The 21142-nt window shown below is 41.1% G+C and overlaps 1 protein-coding gene across 4 annotated transcripts in view; it reads right to left on the reverse strand.

Moving 5' to 3' along the window:
* Positions 1 to 21142, reverse strand: part of insc (INSC spindle orientation adaptor protein) — a 60370-nt gene that overhangs the window by 10087 nt on the left and 29141 nt on the right. For all 4 annotated transcript variants that reach the window (XM_030424545.1, XM_030424547.1, XM_030424549.1 and 1 more), the window contains exons 3-7: positions 13662 to 14028; positions 10313 to 10365; positions 10096 to 10219; positions 8824 to 8937; positions 2470 to 2595 (exon numbers count right to left, since the gene is read on the reverse strand). In XM_030424545.1, coding sequence (XP_030280405.1) covers positions 2470 to 2595; positions 8824 to 8937; positions 10096 to 10219; positions 10313 to 10365; positions 13662 to 14028 — 784 coding nt within the window. The remainder of the gene's footprint in view (positions 1 to 2469; positions 2596 to 8823; positions 8938 to 10095; positions 10220 to 10312; positions 10366 to 13661; positions 14029 to 21142) is intronic.

The raw sequence follows: 21142 nt of genomic DNA on the forward strand, positions 1-21142 counted from the left end.
ACCCTATTAAAGGCTCTTTATAGTTTTTTAAATCACTTAAATCCTCTTCTGAAATAAGGCACCATTGCGTGATTGGACCACAGGAGTGAGGAGCCCTGACCAAACTGTAAAGGGCAACACACACCAGCAACCACCGTCACCGATTGATGCATGTCAACATGTCAGGACATGGAGTTTCAACATGCGTAGGTCTGTTTATTTGGTGTGTGCTGCATCAATTGATATGACACAGTCACTTTATGATGATCATATCTTTTAATTTATTATTCATGTATATTTATTTTTTTCTTTTACAGGTGTTTATCAGCCTTGTGTAGCTTTTTTCATAGACATGACTGTGTAGACAGACTTTTAACTTTCAGTCCAACACAGTGTTGCCGTCATCAATCCTCCGTACTTCATGTGAGAGTTCTTTTCCTTGTCCATCTTGAGCACCTGTGTGCCTAATCAATACTCTCCCCATTCACTATCTGATGATTACATAATGCTCCAGTTGGGGATAAAACTAAGAAGTACAGAGTATTTCCACCAATGAAAGTGCAGACGCACACAGGCCCCTTTTCCCGATCACCCTTCAACAGTGACAGTTGTGTTTCTCAAGCCTGAGCGATCGCCGGTGAGCGGTTGGTAGCGTAGACTTGCCTGACAGCCTCTCCCTCGTGGGCGAGGCTGCTAATCTGGGGCGGACTTTGGTTCCCGTTAAGGAGTTTTCACACTTGGATGATTCATGCTGTCCCAGCTGCTCTATATGTGAACACAGACACCGTTGTGGCATCATTATTAGCCGGAATCGGGTTACATTTGTCTTTCTGTAAACGCTCGCTTGACACAGGTGTGTCTGTTGTTTATTTTGGTTTGAATTCTCGATAGAGAACAAACACGGACAAAACAAGGATGTTTCATTAGCTTTCTCTCTCTCTGTGTCACCTGCTTTCCTTTACGCACACACAAACACAGTGGGATGTCACTCAGGGCTAAACGTTTGACCTGTGAGGACAGCAGCGGTCAGGAGGTCCCATATAATGATCTCATCTCTGTGAACCATGGACACTCTCTGTAAATCATGACTCATCCTTGTGTGTACATACTATATGATTCTGTCATCAGAAAAAAAACCCACATACTTAACCTATCCACCATACGATGCTTATTTTCTCACAGATCCTATTCTAAAATTATACAGCTGAGATAAATGGCGGCTCCGCTGCCCTGGCATAACTGAACTTTGTGAACTCATTCATGAAAATTTAATCAGGGGAATAGAAAGCTGGTGAACTCAACAACTGCAGTCAAAAGTTTTCCAAAAAAAAAAGTAACAATACAGCTACAGAGGTGCCACATTTAACATTTATTCACCAAGAGACACAAACAAAAAAACTCTTGCTCTACAGATTCAGCGCTCCAGGCAGGTTTCTATGGTGTGTTTTCCAGTGGAGTCTGCCAGTAGAAGAGGGTAAAGTCACCTGCAACATGTTTATTCTATTCAGTGAAGGATTAATGACCAAAGAACATCCTCCTCCTGACAGTAATCAACAGTGTGATTATGAAACACTGTCTTAATTATGTTACTCACTGGCACCAGCAGCACGGGCACAAGACAGGGCCATGTTAAAAAGGCAGTTGAACCCAGGTTTTGTAATATGAACCGGTGTTTAAATTACATTTACAGGGCAATTCATCACAAGGTATCATGGGCGTGGAACAAGTCCCCCCCCCCACCCCCCCACCCTCACACACTGTATTCAAAAATGATTTGAGAGAGATCCCCAACATCGTCAAACTACGTTTTTTTGTTTTCATTGTTTTGATGGAGAGAGTGCTTGCAGCAGAAATGACACGCTGTTGATCCTTCTACTCCATGATCACACACTGTTTGTGTGCAGCCTAACCTCCTCCTGCTGCCATTGTTGGCTCATATTCACCTGTGAAAATAAACTTGCCTCGCAGTCATAACATGGCTGAATGTGTTCAATGCGAGACAGACTTTACTGTGCTTCTGGGAAGAGGAGCAACCGCCCGTCTGAGCTACAAGTTCAGCTGATCAGTGTAAACATGCTCTGTCTGGACTGGAGGGAGCGGAGGTGTTTTTCACGGGAAGTGCAGGACTTATTTAAGATGAATGTCATCTCGCTTTCTCATTGCTCTCTGTCATGTATATGTCCACGTACTCCTTTTTCCGTACGAGAAAAAATCGGGATTAGAGCTCATGGGCCATTTACTCTCTCATTTTATCTGTTTCCTTTGAAATCTGGTCATGAACTACAGGTACAGATTTGCCTTTAAGGTCAACTGCCGCTGATTTACAGTTCATTCCTGAATTCCCTTACACATAAACTGAAAATAGAAGACAGTTTTGCTCTATATTTACATAAAAAAATGTGAATATGCGGCCTTGAAATACAATCTAAAAGTCATGTTAGCTCCTGCAAAGGGCTATTGTGTGACAGACAGAGAAACAGAGATATGTACCTTGTCCAGCTGGTTGATGCCCTCCTCCACGCAGCAGATGGAGGCCACAGTTCTCAGAGCATGAGCGTAGAGATCTCTGAAGCGGTCCTGCCTGCAGATCTTGAACAGGGCCACCACAGCTCCTTCCTGTTGACCGACACAAAGTCATTTCATGATAAGTTCATCCTCCATGTGTCTTGGCATCTTTAAGTAAATTAAAGTGAAACTCCCTAAAATGCAACCTCGGCTTTTTTTGTAAATGTACATGAGTCAAACCTTCGTGTAAAAGCATAATTACGACGAAAGAGGCACTTTTAAGATTTACCGTATTTTCGTTTTTGGGTCAAGCTTATTTTCAATGGGAGTGCAAGGGGCAAATTAGTGATAGCATCAAAATTGCTATTTTTAAAACACTAAGAAGGCTTGACTCAACATGAAACTTTGCTCGTAGTATCACCAGGGTCTCTACACATGAACACGAGCATTGAGAACATTGTTTGTGTACAAAGAGTTTACTAAAAAGAAAGTTTTTGAACAACTCACCTTAGCAGTAGCTTGTTCTGCTAGCTGTCATGGCAGCCGAGAAGTATCAGTCTCAGAATGCGACTTAACCTGGAGGAGAGTTAAGGTGGACCGCTACTGTTTTCCGGCAACAGTTATCCACGCGTTATCTCACGTGACTTTTCCGGCTTTTGATTTTAGTATTGTTTCTTATATGAGGCTTCTTTTTCAACTTCAAGGTCAATATTGTTTTTCACTAACAACAAAACAACGAATTATCCGTGCATTTATATGGAACTAAGCTTTAGGAGCGGTCCACCTTAACTCACCTCCATGTTACATGGCATTCGGAAATTGACACTTCTCACTCTCTTTTTAGTAAACTCTGTGTACACAAACAATGTTCTCAATGTTCGTGTTCATGTGTAGAGACCCTGGTGATACTACGAGCAAAGTTTAATGTTGTGTCAAGCCTCCTTAGTGTTTTAAAAATAGTGATTTTGATGCTATCGCTAATTTGCCCGTAGCACTCCCATTTAAAATGAGTTTGACCCAAAAACGAAAAAATGCAGTAAATCTTAAAAGTGCCTCTTTCGTCGTAATTATGCTTTTACATTGTTCTCAGTCTGCAGTCTGTTTTGTTGTTTGTTTTGTTTTTTCCTCGTTGTTCAGTTGCACAAGAAGAAGAAGAAGCTTCTCTAAAAGGCTTTAATTTTCTATACAACTATAATTGGGACTGTAATTGCCTTAATTGTCTCAAAATTGCTTTAATTTTACGTTCTGCGACCTGTATTCAAGTATTCAGCTTGACTAAAACAGGACATGAGATGTATTTTTTTGCCGCGGCAGACAGCAAAAGGTACAATTATTTTCCAAGATAAACCCTAAACGCCATGTGAAGTCGTTATGTTCTACTAAAACAAACAACACAAGAATGAAACAAGAAAAACATGTTTTAAAAAGATTATTACAAAAACTGCATTTATATGTATGTTATATATATAATATAACGTACATATTATATGTAAGTTTTGGCAAGATACAAGATTCTTTTGTATTTCTGAAGACAGTGTGTAGCTAAATGCGTGGTTATCCAGTGCTAAGTGTCCTTAATCCTCACTGAGTTGTCTCGTAGGATTTCCGCATCACAAGTAAATGCAGCACAAGAGGGGGTTAGGATTTAGAAAACAACTGTCAGTAAGAGTGAGGCTCTTTTGAGACTTTCACAGGCCTCACACCACCAAATTATACACCACAAGTCATAGTCAGCTCTTGTCCTGAAGCACACATGCTTGTGCAAAATGATGGATCAAATTGCTCCTTTCTAGACCGCTCTGACCGAGCCAACAGGTCGTGCAGATTCGAGCCAGTAGCAGCCGGCTGGTTTTTGAGGAGTCCAGGAGACCCGAAATGACCGATGGACTTGGCCGGCTGTACTCGGCAAGCCTGCCAAACTCGCAACCTATCAAATGGCTCACGCAATCTATCATGTCAGATAAAAACGGCCAGAATATACATATTTCATGAATGGAAAACGCCGAGCAGAAACAAAGATGATTTGCTTGCAATAATAGCTGAATTTTCTCTGTTGGATTATGCTTTGTGTAAACAAACAAAAACAGCTCCTGTGTTGGCTCCATGTCTACACTACATCCTGACAGCAGACTGACAAAAAAACACTTGCAGGTATTGAATTCTGTGCAGCGTGCGGATAGATAGAATTACCTGGAGGAAGACGAAGCCTGTAACTACCACCATTATCCTAATAAGGCCATTATACCGGGCCGGCATGCTGCATATGCTGCAAAGGCCATGCTGGGGCTTCGAGTGAATAATCATCCTGCCCTCCAACCTGACCGCTCTTCCCTGTTCGCTGCCTACGCAATATCGTTCCGCCATACCTGGAAGAACTGCCGGCATGCCATCAGACAGTTATCAGTAAACCTTGTGAAACTCCAGAGGGGCTCGCAGACTCATTCAAGCTGTGTTTGGGTAGTGATGAAGAGGCTGCTGATCTTGACGTTTATCATGACGCAAATGTTGCAAAGTATAATATGATATAATATAACTTACAAAGTAACAAAATGCTGAAATACCTTCGCACGGATGTATATCTACTCCTGCATGCTTTTGTCTCTTGATGATGATTATTGTTGTAATCACTGCTGTTGGTGTCCCGTGTGAAGTCAACAATGAACACTGACTTATTATTTTGATCCAAATGATGATTTTAAACTGAGCCAAGTAGTTGTGTAGCCCTAAGGAAAACAAATCTAAAACCTCTACCCACACACAGACAAAAAGTGTCGTCCTCCGCACAGAAGTGATGTTCAAGATAACAAGCCCAGGCAACCAGCACAACTTGCTGTGAATATAGCCTTTGTCCATCTTTAAACCAAATCACCTAACTACTTAAAGGCTTTCCCACAGAAATCTTCTCATGTAATCAACAATACAGCTGCTTCCATCCCAGGTGAAATACCAGGTTTTTAGTGAGGCTCCTTAAATCCACAAAGTTGCTGGAACCAGGGGGCCTCATCTCTGAAAGGGCTGGGGATAAGGCATCCCATCCTCCTCCTAAGTTTTACCCTATGGGATCATGATTATTCACACAGATTTATGTTGTACGATCTCCCTTTGATAACTAATGTAATATTTATTCAGTTCTACTCACTGAGTCCCCCTTAAAAACTGTTTGGAACCTCCTGACAAGGATTGGCTCCCACTTTGAAAACCTGCTTGTACAGAATGCAGTTTTAGTCAAACAATCATCAGTTTGTAGTGGAAACACCTCTCTGTTTGCTTCATCTCTATAGTTCTCTCCTGCTCTCCCCTTTTCACAGATCGTTGGGCTCGTCAGTTGTTTCTTTCTTTTCCCCATCGAACGGCTTGCGGTTCGTTTCTTTCCACTGACTTCATCCTCATTCCTTCAGTAGAGCCTGTAGAACGCATTTGTTCTCACACTCACGAATTGTGGTACTTGCTGCACTAACAAAATCATGTGAAACTTGACTAGTCATCTATAAATGCCTCTCGGTCTGTGTGTTTGCATATACAGGCTGACACAGCGTGTAATTTCTTTCCATCTCATAGTTTTCTGAACTGAACTCTATGCTCTGGTCTGTTGCAGTTGCATACACACTGTCGGCAGTTTCTTGAGTTTAAAGAGGATGCCGACAGTTACGTTCTCATCTACAGTATTTATATCTTATATCATCCCTTGCCTTTGTGCGGTCTGATCTTAACAGACATCAATTTAACATCTTGAACATCTCTCTGCCCTCTCTATCCGAATAGTTTGGATGGCACGCTGCCTGAGTTGTTGCCACATCATGCTCTCACACCCTGCAGTCTGAAGCCTTCAGTGTTAGGAGAACAAGGACACACTAAGGAGGAGCCTGCCAACATGGACGCATTCAGATCAGCATCCATCATGACAGTAGGTAAACACAGAGACAGCAAACTCACTTGTACATCATGACACGGCCGCTCTCTAATATTCCAGCTGCTGTTTGATTGATGAGGTGGCACATGGTTCCGTATCAAACGCCGTCAGCGCTGTCATAAAACATCTCACTGTTTAGAAATCTCTGACCCAGTCTTTTCTGTGTGGAGTTTGCATGTTCCCACTGGCTCCTGTTGCCTCCCAAACATGCAGATCAGTTAAACATGAAAATGAATGAATGTGTGTGTGTTTGTATATGATTCATCCCTGTGACATTAAAGAAAAGGGCACAACGCTTGACTTGTTTCAGTAAGTATCAAAAAGCTTTTTTGGAAAAATGCGTAAAACATTTATTTTGTTTGTTCTGTCATTATGGGTGGGTCATCACATAAAGGCACATACCGCTGGTGTCTGACATAATTTACTCGATTTGTTCTGACCTGCTCGGTAGACGGGCGCCGTTCATTCAGTCGTGACAAATCAGTCACGATTATGTGATTAGTCAGAGTCTGATTCTCAAATGCAGAAAAGTGCTTTAAGGAGCCACAACCTGTTATAGTATGAGCCACACATCCATTATGAGGCACAAGGGAGTTACACACTAAATATGCTTGTAGTTCTCTAAGAACAAGAAAAAGAAGAGTTGTTCCTTTCATTGTCACGCATACATGGAATCTAATATATGCAAGCAAATAAAAACTCATCCACAAGTTAATTACGTACATTTTAAAGTGTATGATTTATTTAGCTCCCACAGAAAGTTTCAAATAGATACTCTCAGCCCTGCCATAATCAGTTTAAATTTAATTCAGTTTATTTGAAGCTGCTGTAATCAATATTTTCATATTAACAGCTGATCAAATTACTACTTGAATGTGAAGTGAGTCACGTATAGTGACGAACCCGAAGAGAATTATCACTCGACTCTGCAGCTTCCCTCAATACTAAGACATTTTTTTTTTAGTTGGGAGTGAGAACATGTGATTCCAATTGAAATGCTTACAGGTTTGCTAACACATAGTTTGGAGTGTGTATTAGTTCACCCACCAAAACCCAAGGGATGACTGTGACCGAACAACAACCCTGTCACAGGAGCTGATGTATTTGCAACAAGTCACAAGCAAATTGAGCTAAAGGATCTGCTACTGTCATCATGTGAGCTAGATTGATGTGAGCCACAAATTAATACCTAATTATACCACAGTGCTCTCACTGTCCCTGAGGAGCTACCACCGCCTTAAACTGCCTGGCGTCCATTAAGCTGCTCAACAATATTTTAAACCCTCCCCCCTCTGCTGCTTCCAGCAGAATAACACCAAAAAGATAAAAATGTACACATTTATTTAACCCTGGTTCTGGATTTAAACACAATGATTCATCTCTATTTATCATGCTGCAGGCTTCACTTCCACACATTTAACATACCCCACTTCTCCATACACAGCTCACTTAACACGTCTATCAACAGCAACGCTTGTAAAGAGACGGAGAGGACGGAAACAGCAGGTTCCCGACCAAATATTTCAACGGCTAATTGCAGTTATTGAAAACAACAAGTGCATGAGTAAAACCAGAAGGCTGCTGAAAATGATAATGAGAGAAGAGCTCGGATATGAGCCAGCAGATACTGTAAAGGGTGTATATGTGAGACTGTGACAGACGGACTGGTGAGAGCTAATTAATTCAGATGGCAGGTGGAGGATGTTTTGTATTGGGTATTCATTAACAGTAATTGGCAGGCAGGTTTCCTTCAGACACCTCTCCGAGGGCTCGGCCCGTGGTGCTGCAGAGGAAGTTAAGTAAGGTGGAGCGGATTGAAAGGTAAAGATGCCTGAGCAACCTGCATTTGTGATCAATGCTCACTCCTAATGGGAGCTGACAGTATTGATCTGACGATCTGGCAGTAAAGGAGGTGTGTGCGTTGCTCTGTGTCTGTGTGTGTGTGCGTGTGTGGGCCATCAGGAAGAGTCTTATCAAGAGCATCCTGGAAGCCGTCGGCTAACTAATGCCCAGTTGAGACTTGCTGTCTGGTCTGTCTTGTCTTATCTCACAGGGAAATAGCTTTTTAGAGTCTTGTATCAAGAGATAGCCACGGCTCTGCTGGCCTGGATGACGAGCAAAAGGTGGAGCTGATACTAACAGTGGTGTGTCGAGGATGAAGTGAGCGGTGGGGATGTAATATCAAATGAAGTTGTCTCCACCAAAGACTGCGTGGGAGGGCCATGTGAGATTTGCATGCATAAGAACATAATACATCATGCTGCTGACTTGTCACTGACGTCAGGATCGGACCTGACAGGTTTTTGCGTCAGTGGAGACGCGCTCAGATACATTTCGATGAGTGCTTGTTGCCCCAGTCTTAGATGAAGCTCCAAACAAAGATCAAGGTGGTGTTACGGTGGAGTATCAAGGTACAGAGTCCACAGTACCTTGGCAATGATGCTGCAGAGCTGAGGTCCATCCTGGGTGAGGGACAGCAGGTTGCTGATGGCACTGCCGATGGTGTGAATGTTGTCCGATGAGTCAATCTGTTTAATGAGGACCTGCAAGGATCAAACGTTCCATAAGTTAACACTGCAAAAAACTCAAATTCTTACAAAGTATACAGGTTAATTTCTAATAAGAAAATCGTCATTAGATTGCATCCCTTAATATAAGATAGAATCACCTAGAAAGTAACATACTAATGAGTCTTTAAGCAATTTTACTTGTTCTGTTCACATTGTCAGTCGCAGTTGCTTTCGAATAGTATTTGTAAGTAAGTGTCTTTAAAGTGAGTTTTTAAGAAATTCCTTGCAGGATGTTTCTGCAAGGACACAAAACACAAAAGTTAAAAAAAAAGAAAAGAAAAGAAAATGACATGAAATGAAAACATTTTTACACCTTACTGCATACGCCGTTTCAATGACAGCCCAAGGTTGTGCTTTTATACCAAGTGTTGAACAATTTCATCTTCACTTTCTTTTTTTTCCTTTATCTCGATAGACTCACTTAAATGCTCTGCTCGATCAAACTGTGGATCACTAACAGAAGTCCCGTGTGCGACATTAAGCTATTAAAACCTATAAATAGAGATAAGTGCAGCATCCATTAACTCCACCTCACTCAAAGATGATGCAGTCTAGCCCAGTCTGCATGTTTACATTTCCATTAAACCTATTAAACACTAAGTATAGTGCAGTAAGTAAATGGGTAACAATATCTCAGTGGATTCAATAGCAGACACACGCACGCACACCCTAACCCTAACTCACAGGTTTACGCAGCTCTCCATTCATTGCGTAGACTAGCCCCAAACCTCAACCACGACATTTCACATCATGTTTTGCCGCATTAGGACCGGCCTTTCTACCTAAAACTCAAATTGCTCATTAGATTTGGCCATATTAAACAAAACTTTAATTGTTAATTTATCTGCTGCCCTATTTCTTCACCTTAACAACTCATTAACAACTTGTCTTCTAGAGCCAAGCTAAATCCATGTGCAGTGTATGGAAATAATGAAACATTTAAATCATAGTGTGTCTGCCAAACAGATGACATCACAGCAGCACACCTGAGGTGATTTTGTTCTTTGGGCGACGTGCGCTCAAGACTTAAAAATCCAACAAATTAGTACTGACGACCTCGGTTTTAACAACTGATTGAACACATGAGGAGGAATATATCATGTTAACATCTCAGAGCTGGGGGTTGCGTACCCGGATCTCATTGGCTAAAGCCATGTCAATCATGTTGCTGAAGGAATCACTGACGTCCGTGAGGATCTCGTGGATGGCCTCTCTCATGGACTTCAGGAAGAACTCATCGTCTGTGTGAAGGCACCTGTGGGTACAAAGTCATTTTGGATTGTGTTCCACAAGAACCTACTTTTTAATATTGTTCCTTATGATTCTCTGTTAGCTTGAAGAGTTTTACCTCTCTGTAATATTGGTCAGCTCCATACACTTTTCCAGCAGGGATTTCTCATACTGCAACCAAAGGAAAGAAGAAACACAAATGTCACAGAAAATAAATGGCTTTCTATCAAATATTATAGCAGGTAATTCTTCCATTTAAATGAGAGGAATAATCCTCATTAAATGCTTGAATATAGTGGTACATTGTCATTTACCCCCCTTTTTTACATTAAAACTCTCTACAGCTTTGTTGACAGTAGATTACATGATTACAATGTGGATAAATCCAAATGTAGCTTTAATTTACAGCATTTCTGACATGTTTATTACTCATGCTGTGACTCATTAGAAACTGTGAAACATATTGTTCATTTGAAATCAATTCAAAATCAAAATGTACAGTATTGCTGTTTCGTTTTTATGTATTTTGTGTGTCTACTGTAGATGTTATTACACCTGCCCATAGACTGCAGTTGAAAATCAGCCAGGGTGGCTAAACTGGCACATTTACAGAAATGTTACCAATGTGAAATGTCCCTGTAAACTAAATCAATAAATACAAATAAAATTGATATAGTTAGCTGGTATTATTAGTTGAAAATGATCATCGTCAACATTAGACATGAACGGACCAGACCCATGAAACAATATAGCAACACTGATATCAGCCGTTTACAATTATTTTTTCTTGTCTTTTACTGATGGCACTGTCACCTGAGAGTTTAAGAAGGATCACACCCACATGTTATTGAGGGAATCTCTCTATAAAAGCAAGGAATCTCTGTCTGTCTGTGTGTGTGTGCCTCAAATATCTCTGCGGATCAGGATCAGGCTGACCTGAGATTTTCAACATGGCTGCTGCGTGGTTCAAGGGTGTGCAACGTCGCATTTGTTTGGACTGCAATGATACCGTGAATAAATTATTTCAGAAATGCTTTACCAATTCAGCGAGCATTGTCCACCGGGGCCACCACAGTCACGCGCGCACCAGAGCCAATCACTGCAGAGCCCACCGTGACCCCCCGCCTTAAGAAACAAGCAGATTTATACCTGCAGCGGTGAGAGCTGGACCAGGATCTTGCCGTGGTTCGGTCCCGTTCTGTTCGTTGCATCTAAACTGACTGTTGTGTATCAATGAGACCAAAAGAGTCCGGACCGAGCCTGTTCGGGTCTGAGGAGATCCGGAGACGCGCGGACTACAAAGTGGAATCGGAATCTGTGGAAGTTCGTGTGTAGCTAGCTGCTAGCCGCTAGCCCACACGGCCCATCTCCCGAGGCGACGGACCAGACGCACCGGCACGTCCAAAACCGGACCTAGGGTAAATAATGTCCGCCACGCTTTTTCGCAAACATTGCCGTCACGTTTGCTTTGTGTCTGGTGCAGGAAGAAACGGTAAAAACTGGCTTTTGAATGGGCGGATGAATGACAGGCAACGACGGTCGGTGTATCCACCTTATTCCTGACTTTGTGAGTTTACCCATGGTTCATAGCGGTATTCGGTTATGCTCTTCCAGTTGAACTGGTTGAACTCGGTGTTTACGCTAACGTAGCTGTCATGCTCGCTCTAAAAACCGGCTTTTAACACAAAGAAAGCGACAGAATGGATAAAAATCGGAGGCGGGTACATTGGTGGATTGTTTTAAAAAGTTGTGAGGGCAGTTCTCACAGTGCCTCACCCGTCAGTTCTCACGTAGTGGGCAGATGACATGAAGCATTAGCCCGACGTTAGCTACATCGACAGTTATTTATCTTTTATTTTCTGAAGATGTTGACGGCGGAGAATTACGCAGTTACAAAAGCACAAAAGCATACAACTACCTGCACAGTAACAAAATAGGGAAAGTACTGTTGAAGAAACACAGCAAGTTTATATTTCTGAAGGCAGCAGTAGCGCCCAGCCACAGCGTCAAGTCAAGCTAAACATACAGCGTGGATAATGCTGAAGGAAAGTGGAGTCGTGGAGACAGGCAGCTGCTCGGACATTGTCGGGTTAGGGAAGTCATGCAGTCATGCAGCAGCTATTCTGTGAAAGATATTCATAAACCCAAATATTTATTTTAGTGTCAAAGCCGCAAGCCGCGCTTATCTCCGTTCCTCCTTCCTCAGCATGGCGTGTAGAGCGCAGGGCACGGACATGTTTGTCTAAGTTGTTGATGTACTACACGGGACGTTTCTGAAAAAACCTTCAATTGTTGTGGCAACCAACAACGGCACATGTTGTACCTGAGCTCATTTTAAAAACAATGTAGCACTTATGACCTAACGCTAGTTGTTTAGGGCTAGCTTGGCGGCAGCGGTCAGTCATGCAGTTGCAAGGCAATCAGAAACAGAAAACCACCGGCGGAAGTAGTTATCTGTCATGGCAGCCCCCATAGGCTTTTGAGGAAACAGGTAGATAGACAGCAATACTGAGAGTTGAGAGATTTGTGACATATAGCGTGTTTGGAGTGTATAGTTAGTGTGTTAAGTAGTGTTTGGTGTAGTGTGTAGTGGAGTCGTTTTTTTGTTTAATGAGTCAAAACAATGAGGAAACTGCTGAATGAGCATTGCCTGCATTTAAATGTAAATAGTTACATATAACTTTGTAAATTTTTAAAATGTATACACATATTTAGCAAACAACAATTTATATTTGCATTATAAGTAATAAAAAATGGCTTGTTAAACATATTTGTGGTTTTCACAGTAAAAAAATCTAACTTTTTCTACTCAGATTTTATGTTTTTTTTTGTGATTTTAGGTCCATTGTGTTAATACAGTATGTCAAAATACAAAAAATAACTGTACAGTCACACATGTGAGGTTGTGCTGAAAATAATGACACCAAGTAAATAGTTTTTAAGGTGAAATATAATGGCAAAATCAAAAATAGTCAAAAACGGCCAATTATACCCTGGAATATCGGATTTCACAACAAACCTAAATATCCTAATATAATATAACCTAATATATATGACGTCCCACCTTCAAACACAGCCTCATTTGGCCATCCATGAAAAAGTTACTTAACCTCCCACTTTTCTATAGGAATACATTTTTCTTACGGGCACTGCACTAGTATATATTAATGCAGCTTCTTTCCTGCATGAAGTTGAAGATCTGTGAACCCAAAATTCAAAAGTTAAGATAATTTACATTTAATCTAGCCCTGTCTCTGCACTCACTTGATGGCATTTTGGACTTTCTATTGTTAGACTGATAAGCCCATGGAAAATGGATCTCATTGTAAAATTGCACTTTTTTATGTGACAGCATAAAAAATTGGTGTGTCGGGAAGTCTCTGTGCCTGAGTTCTGTTCTTAAGCTCAACTCTGATGACTTAAAAACTTGTGAAGGCATCAAACTGAATTCCAAAATCAAAAGTCACCTTCTGCATCTCAGGTGGCGTGCTTCGGGCAGCACTGTACTCATGTACCAGTGAACGCACGTGGCAGTTCGCTCTCACAGCGGTGCTGTGGACCCTCTGCCAGCGTCCTTTCTCCAGTCTCTGGAACATCTTGCCGAGCTCCGTGCTGACCACCAGCGCTCGGCGGAGGAGTGTCTGGAGGTTGTTCCTGGCCACGTGGTCCCCTGCGCCGACCCCCGCGGCTACAATCAGCTCTCCCTGTTGAGCGTCCTCCTCCACCCCGATGGGTTTGGCCTGGAGGACACACATACACTCGACCTCGGTCATGTGGCGGAGGTCCTCCATCCATCGCTGGACCGAGTCAACCTGGAGAGACTGCATGCGGGTACTGTTGGAGAAATGAACATAAAGCTGAGCAGGTTGGCACCTTGCATGGGAGCACCTACCTGTGTGAACGGGTGCTTTGAGCGGTCAGAAGACTGGAAAAGTTCACTTGACCTCGACTCATTGGTGTATGCAAAGAAAATTTCATTTCCTGCTTCTGAATTGATTTGCCGATAGGGAATCAACATACAATTGACTGTCTGGTTTCAAAGCAGCAGCTTATCATTGATATAAAAATCAAAGTACAAACTACTGCACAAACAGACCTACATTCATGCAACACGCATGACATAGACACTGTTGATGAGGACAGTACTGTCTAAGATCCGGGAAGTAATTTGTGCTGACTGGCCTGCTGACTAAAGCCTGGCCTGATTTATATGAGAAACCTGTAATCATCTTTGCCTCCTCCACAAGAAACAACATGCTTAATCAGTAGAAAATTAAGGAAGTGGTTACTCATAAATTCAAACTGATTGTTGGGATAATGACAGATCACTTCACTTGGCTGTGCCACCCTTGCTCTCCTCCTCCTCCTTTTTCAAAGTATTCCACCTGTCTTATTAGAAACTTGTGGTGTCTTTGTAATTGGCATATCAAAATCAAAAGTAAGGTAAAGATTAAACCTTGAGTTTGTCTGTTCTAGTAATAGTAACCTTATATTATTTCCAAAGGCCATCAGAAACTGCAGCACTAAAACAGCACCATCCTAAAATCAGTGATGTGTGCTGGAGGTCAATTATCCACCGATAACTGCTGGTTTCCACACTTGTTCATTTAACCCGTCATTTTTCCTCAGCGTGGAGACACTTTAACAACAGGCTCCATCGAGCAAACACTCCTCCCCACTTCAATCTCTCCCAGCACCAACTCTAATGAGCGCAGGCTTAAGGGAGCAAACCAGAGTCCTGCACCCAGCGAGTCAAAGGTCCTGAAGAGTAGACAGGTCGATGGCTACAACAGCCACCTCTGCTGTGAGTCGACACATGGGAACAGGTTTCTAATGAAGCTTGATATTTTCCTCCTGGCTCTCTGAGTATTGTCTGCAGTTTGTGGGAAATGGCAGCTCACTGGAGACAGATATTGCACTGGGATTGAATATTGGTTGATCTGACTCAAAAGAGGCATTGCGGTTGTGTGTACACTCAACATAAAGATTTGTCATTGGCCAGCCAGAATTGGGCTTCAGCTTTTAGCGAGAGCTCGTCGCACGGGACTGGATCATTGGAAAGCCACAACACCAATTATACTTAATCCGGCATCAAACCATACAGAAGGCAGCCGTTTACTGAAAATCAATGTGGACTTTTGTTAAGGTCAGAAAAAGGTCTCATTAAAAGCTAGGGCACATTAACACAGCTGACCTCGAAGACATTAGCATAAACTGCTCCTCTTAGTATGCCAGTTTTACTCTGAGAAAAAGGAGAAAACAGGAAGAAATTGCAATACAGTATAAAGCATGGATACTGAACCTGGCAGGCTAGGTAGTTTAGGTTTGAACAAAAACTTTTGAAATAATGTTTGGGTTCAGGCTGGGCTGGGTCACGTAAATTGACACGGTGCTTTCAAGTTATTTCCAAGAAAATATAGTGAACATGTAGTGTAAAGTGATATTATGCTATAAGTGGTAATAAGTGATGGACCTACCTGTGTTGGGGCATTATGTCCTGTGAAGAGTTTTGTATTTACATGACAACACTTTGAACACAACACAGAGGCTATTTGTCTTCCAGTATATGTGTCAGCATAGATATCAAATATATTTATATTTTGGGGGGGAATTCAAATAAATGTGCCTAAAACAATCACTTTTTATGGTCATCTACACTGTAAATGCCTGTATTTAGGGTAAACAGGCAAGCTGGAACCATGGTAAAAACTGGGTGACAGGGCAACATATATTCAATGCTGCAGTTCATATCAACTGCATAAGGGTTAGGTCGAGTTCGTACATAAAAAAAAAGACAAAAAAAAAAAAACAGACCTGTTCAGATTTGTTGAGTTCAAGTTGGCCTCGATTTCTACTCTCTTGGAAAATACAGCTAGAGCTGCATCTATTTGTTATCAATAGTGGAAATTCTGATCCACAAAAGAAATATATGAAAAACAAATGCGATTTTTCACATGTAAAAATATTGGTTCACATGTGAAAACAGCGAATATCATGTGGAAATGTGACTTCACGTGTAAATTAGCGAATTTCACGTGATTTCATGCACCATGTTTTGTGGAAACTCTAATCCGCTTGATAAAAGTCAATCACATATTGATCTAAATTTCACACATGGGAATTTGTATTTACATGTGGAAAAAAAACACATGACATTTTCATTCAAAAAAACCTTTATATTCTGTCATTTGAGATTTACTTTAAATTAGAATCTTTCATCAAATTATCTTGTATAAGCACGAGTCCTGAAACACAGAGCACAAATGTTGGAGTAAAATATTAAGTATGGAGCTCAAATCTCCACACTGTACATGTGTATATGTGTATATAAGACGAACATTCAGTCAATCACCTGTCAGTTGAGGAGATGGAATAACGAGGCAAAAGTAGTCAAATCTGTTGGCCACGGGGCGAGCAAATCCAAAACTCTCTCCTGCAAATAAATCTCCCTCAATTTGAAAAAGGATGAAGATGTAATTAGCTGTAAATGTAGACTAGAATAAATAACTGCACAGTGTCACCCAGCGTGGTAATCATTAATATGGAGCTTGTTCTGCTAAGTGGGGTAAATGGCCTCATAGTGATCGTCGTGACCTCAGAAAATAGATGAGATATGAGTTTTGGTTTAAATCTCGGTGATTAAAGGAATTAATTTCTCCTAAATGTTCCTTGCAAATAAAATACTACTGAACCGTACTTTTTTGAATGTGAGCATACACACACACACACACATATATATCGGAGTGGTTTTAAAGAGGTTTTTGAATGTCAGCATATGTATATGTGTATACATATATATATATATATATATATATATATATATATATATATATATATATATATATATATATATATATATATATGCTGACATTCAAAAACCTCTTTAAAACCACTCCGGTTCATCTCTTGTTATTATATTGTAGATATTAATCACACAGTGGTGAATAACACAGTGACTCAAACTAAGTGAGTCAAATTAGCCACAATGAGCTCAGAGAGTCACTGCCACTGCCGAGGAGAGGACAGGGAGAGCTCTTGATCCTTAATTGGCATCGTTCTCCTTCATTTCACCCAATTAACCTGCACATTTTTCAATCTGGATGACATGGAAACAGAGAAAATGTTCAGATTCGGTTAGAATTTTTTTCCCCATAATGTCTATCAACTACAAAGTGAAACTCGGAGGCAGAAAATGTATGAACAAACAGCCATCAAAGATATGCACGTATTTTCAAAATTCTTCTCATATCTGACCCAATGTGGCCATTTCAAACCATTTTCCGCAGTTACATAAGGATGAAGCCATCTTGATTTACACTTCCATCAAGCCACAAAACGTTCCCCTCAATGCGGGAGGGGAAAAAAAGATGATAATAATAGGCTTGTTTTCCAAAGGAGGGGAAGCGGTGCCCTTCAGCTTGCAGGGAATGACAAATATTTACATGCGGGGCCAGGAGAGGGTCAGACGACAGCGGCTCTATTAGCCCAGACAGGGATCCTGTGGAGATGAAGCACCACTCGTTTTCATCTGCTGGTGGCTGTCAGCAAACTGATCGACAGACGTGACGTCCTATTTGTTGTTCTGTTGGGTAGAAATGCGACTGAAAGATTTCAACATGTTTTGTTTTTTTTTTACCAGGCTTGGAAGTCGATTCATTTCTCTGTTCTCTCTGTAGATTAGTGGGAGATACTGTTATATTACTGTCACTAAATTCAATCATACTTTTCAATGGAACAAAAGACTTAACTGTCATATCAAGGAAGTCATAATTAAGAATTTTTTAAAAACAAGGTATGCATTAAAGGGGGTGTGATCCTACATAGCTGTCAATAAAAGTTCAGGGTGTGCACAAACTTTGAGTGCCACTGAAAGTATTGAGAGACGTAGTAACACATTGCTGGCTTTTTCTTTCTCTTTTTTTTTATGGGATTTGTTGACAGTCAGAAAAATATAGAATATCAGCAGCTTTAATGGATTGGTCTGCGCGTCCTAAAATAAATAAATAATGGAAAATGCATCAATCTATCATGAGAATTGTTGTTGGTGAACATAAAAATTGAGGAGAAAATCTTTAACCTCTTAGAAATCTGAAATGTGATTTGGTGATCGCCATCAGTATAGATTACAAAAAGAAGACTGGTATCAAAGTGAGTTCACTCTCCCTGTAACACATCGGGAGGAAATTATAACCCGGAGCTTACAGACGATTCACTTTTTCAACTTTTCTTGTGCTTGAGAGACACAGAGTTGTTCAGCTGGGTGAGTCACTGAGAGGCTGCTGCTGCTCCGACTGTTCAGCTCAGTAGTCGTCTATATCTGAGCTAGACTCCACATTTATGAAAGAGAGACGTTGGTGTGTGCACAGTCAGTCTGTGTGTGAGGGCTAAACTGGTTTTAGGACTGTGGTTAGAGTTGGAGCTAGGTTAAGGGTTGTGGTCAGGCACACAGTTGTACTGCGTAGGGGTTTAAATACTGTGCATTCACATTATAACGCTACTGTATGGCCATCTAATCAGGGGTTTGTTTAGATTACACAATTGACCTCAGCTGATATTGGGCTTGGGTATCAAAGCTTTTTGAAAACTCTGACTTTCCTAGTTGGAATTTCAACTGAAGGTTGACTTAGCGCTGTGTACAAGTTGGACACTCATAATTGCGCTAACACTGGTTTGACATGAACGCAGCATAAGGTCAGGGTGATTACATAATGTAAATGAGGGTCCTCACAAGTAGTTACATACAAAATCTGTACAAGTTTGTTCAACAGGATTTGGTTTGTTTGACCATGTTAATTTTTATATTCAAACAAACAACTTTTCAGTGGGAATGTCAGTGTTTTTTTAAACCTAGACCCTCTGTTTATGTATTTTGGGAAGCAAAACATTTTAAACTGCGCCAGTAGATCACCTGAGCTACCAGCTGCAACACGGCTCCAATGGCTGCAACGTAATCCTTTTGGGAAACTCCGACTGTCAAAGTTACGTCCATTAAAAGTGTTTGATTTTGCCGCAGACATGCTGAGGTTGTTATTCTATATGTCTGACTACATTGTGCAAGCTATTTCTACAGAGACAGAAGTAGTAGAAGTGTTAAGAAGTATCATCTTTTTTGTGAGCAGAAACACAAGTCTCGACCAAGGAGAGTGCTCTCTCTTTCTGCCTCGTCTTGATGGTCGAAATCAGCAAAATATTCAGCCATGACTCAACAAAATTCATTCTTGCTGACATTTCCTTTTGGTATTTTCAGACTCCTCTCTCCAACTGTGACTCACGTTTCCGCAGTCATCTTCCTGGAACAACTCACCTCTCGCAAGACTTCAGATTAAGAATTCTCCGTGAGCTACGCTTTCTGGTTACAAAAATGATCTTGCTCATGAACAAAAAGCTCCATCTCTGTAAGAAACACTTTTTACATTGTGGTCAGATATTTGGATAACAACCTCCGCCTGCGAGTGGAAAAACCAAGAACTTTTCTGAACATCGCACACACATATACACAACAATGAAGTGAAGAGGAAAGGCATATTTGCTTCATTCATACTCTTTTCATCAACAAATACTTAGGTTGCAGACAAAGTGAATGCAACATTATTCTTTTTTATAAACAGACATCGCAATTCAAATGAAAATAATTGGTATCTAGAATTTGTTGCTGAGGAAGACAGTGACTCATCACAGGAATTAGCATTCAGACAACCCCCAGGCAACAAGGCAAACATTTTCTATTCCATGTTTATTCCAATTGTAAAATCTCTGTTGCACAGTGAATTTCACTTTGTGTCGGGCTGCTTTAAAGACGGGATCGTCTGCTGACAGCCTCTCCATGCCGAGGGAAACCCTTACCGAGTGTAGACAAAGAAAACACAGAAGTAATACTCTGATGCACCTCCTACAGAATCCCTCATCCCAGGCTGAGTCAGTTTGTTTGAGGCTAAAAACAGAAAACCATGTCCGCATGAAAACACACTGTAAGCCTTCATCTAATAGCGTGTGCTGACTGTGGGTCATTCCCTAATCGCATCATGACGATAATGACAACAAATGAGAGTAAAGTGCTTTAAACCACAGTGGTAGTCACATATTTTCTTTACTTATTGTTTCAGCTCTGTGCTGTGGAGTTTGATGCTTAGTGAGCAGCAGACAGGCAGGTGGGAAACTAAGCAGTAGAGCACCTGTTGTTACTCAACTAAGGTAGTTATTACACAGCAGGAACTAGTTTGTTCTTCAGGGGCGGTTGCCCATTATCAGCTTGTTCTACATATCGCTTGAAGCAACACTTCATAGATTATGAGCGCAGGTTGAGTAATGTCTGCTTTGGCCGCTTGATGAATGGTTTCCCTGCACTTCATGCCACCCCGGTTCTGCTGCTGGAGACTGCATTGATCCCACTGATGTTTTGAATTAAAGAGAGGACGCCCTGTGAGACTCGGTCTGTCTGGTTTAAAGAAGTTTTGTGAAATTAACATGTCTTAAATCACATAAGGGGCTCCATGCTGTTATGGACGAAAACATGAAGCAGGTTACAATGATAGATTTAAAGGGTAACTCCACCAGTCTTCCACATTGAAGTATGTTTACATGTCTTGGGGAGTACTACTGCATATTTCAAAAAGTAATACAAACTCTTTGTGGCTCCAGAGGAAGCTGAATGCAATCTGACAAATTGCCTCCAGTTTTGGCCTCTCAGTGGCTTAGTTGCATTGTGGGAAATGTAGTCGCCAAGTTTTGAAAAGCAGTCCACTGGGGTGGCACTGAACTCCTATAATATTGTCGGACTCACTGGAGGCAATTTATCAGATGTGGGAATATAACTTCAGATAATAATAATAAAATAGAAATGTTATTTATCCCAAGGGAAATCGTTGCACTGCAGTTTGTGCAAATGAAAAAATTTATAAAAGGCATGAAAAAAGTCATGCACAGATATCCAATATCCAAGTTTAACACT

The sequence above is a fragment of the Sparus aurata genome, chromosome 8, assembly GCF_900880675.1.
Source record: "Sparus aurata chromosome 8, fSpaAur1.1, whole genome shotgun sequence".
NCBI classification, from domain to species: Eukaryota; Metazoa; Chordata; class Actinopteri; order Spariformes; family Sparidae; genus Sparus; species Sparus aurata.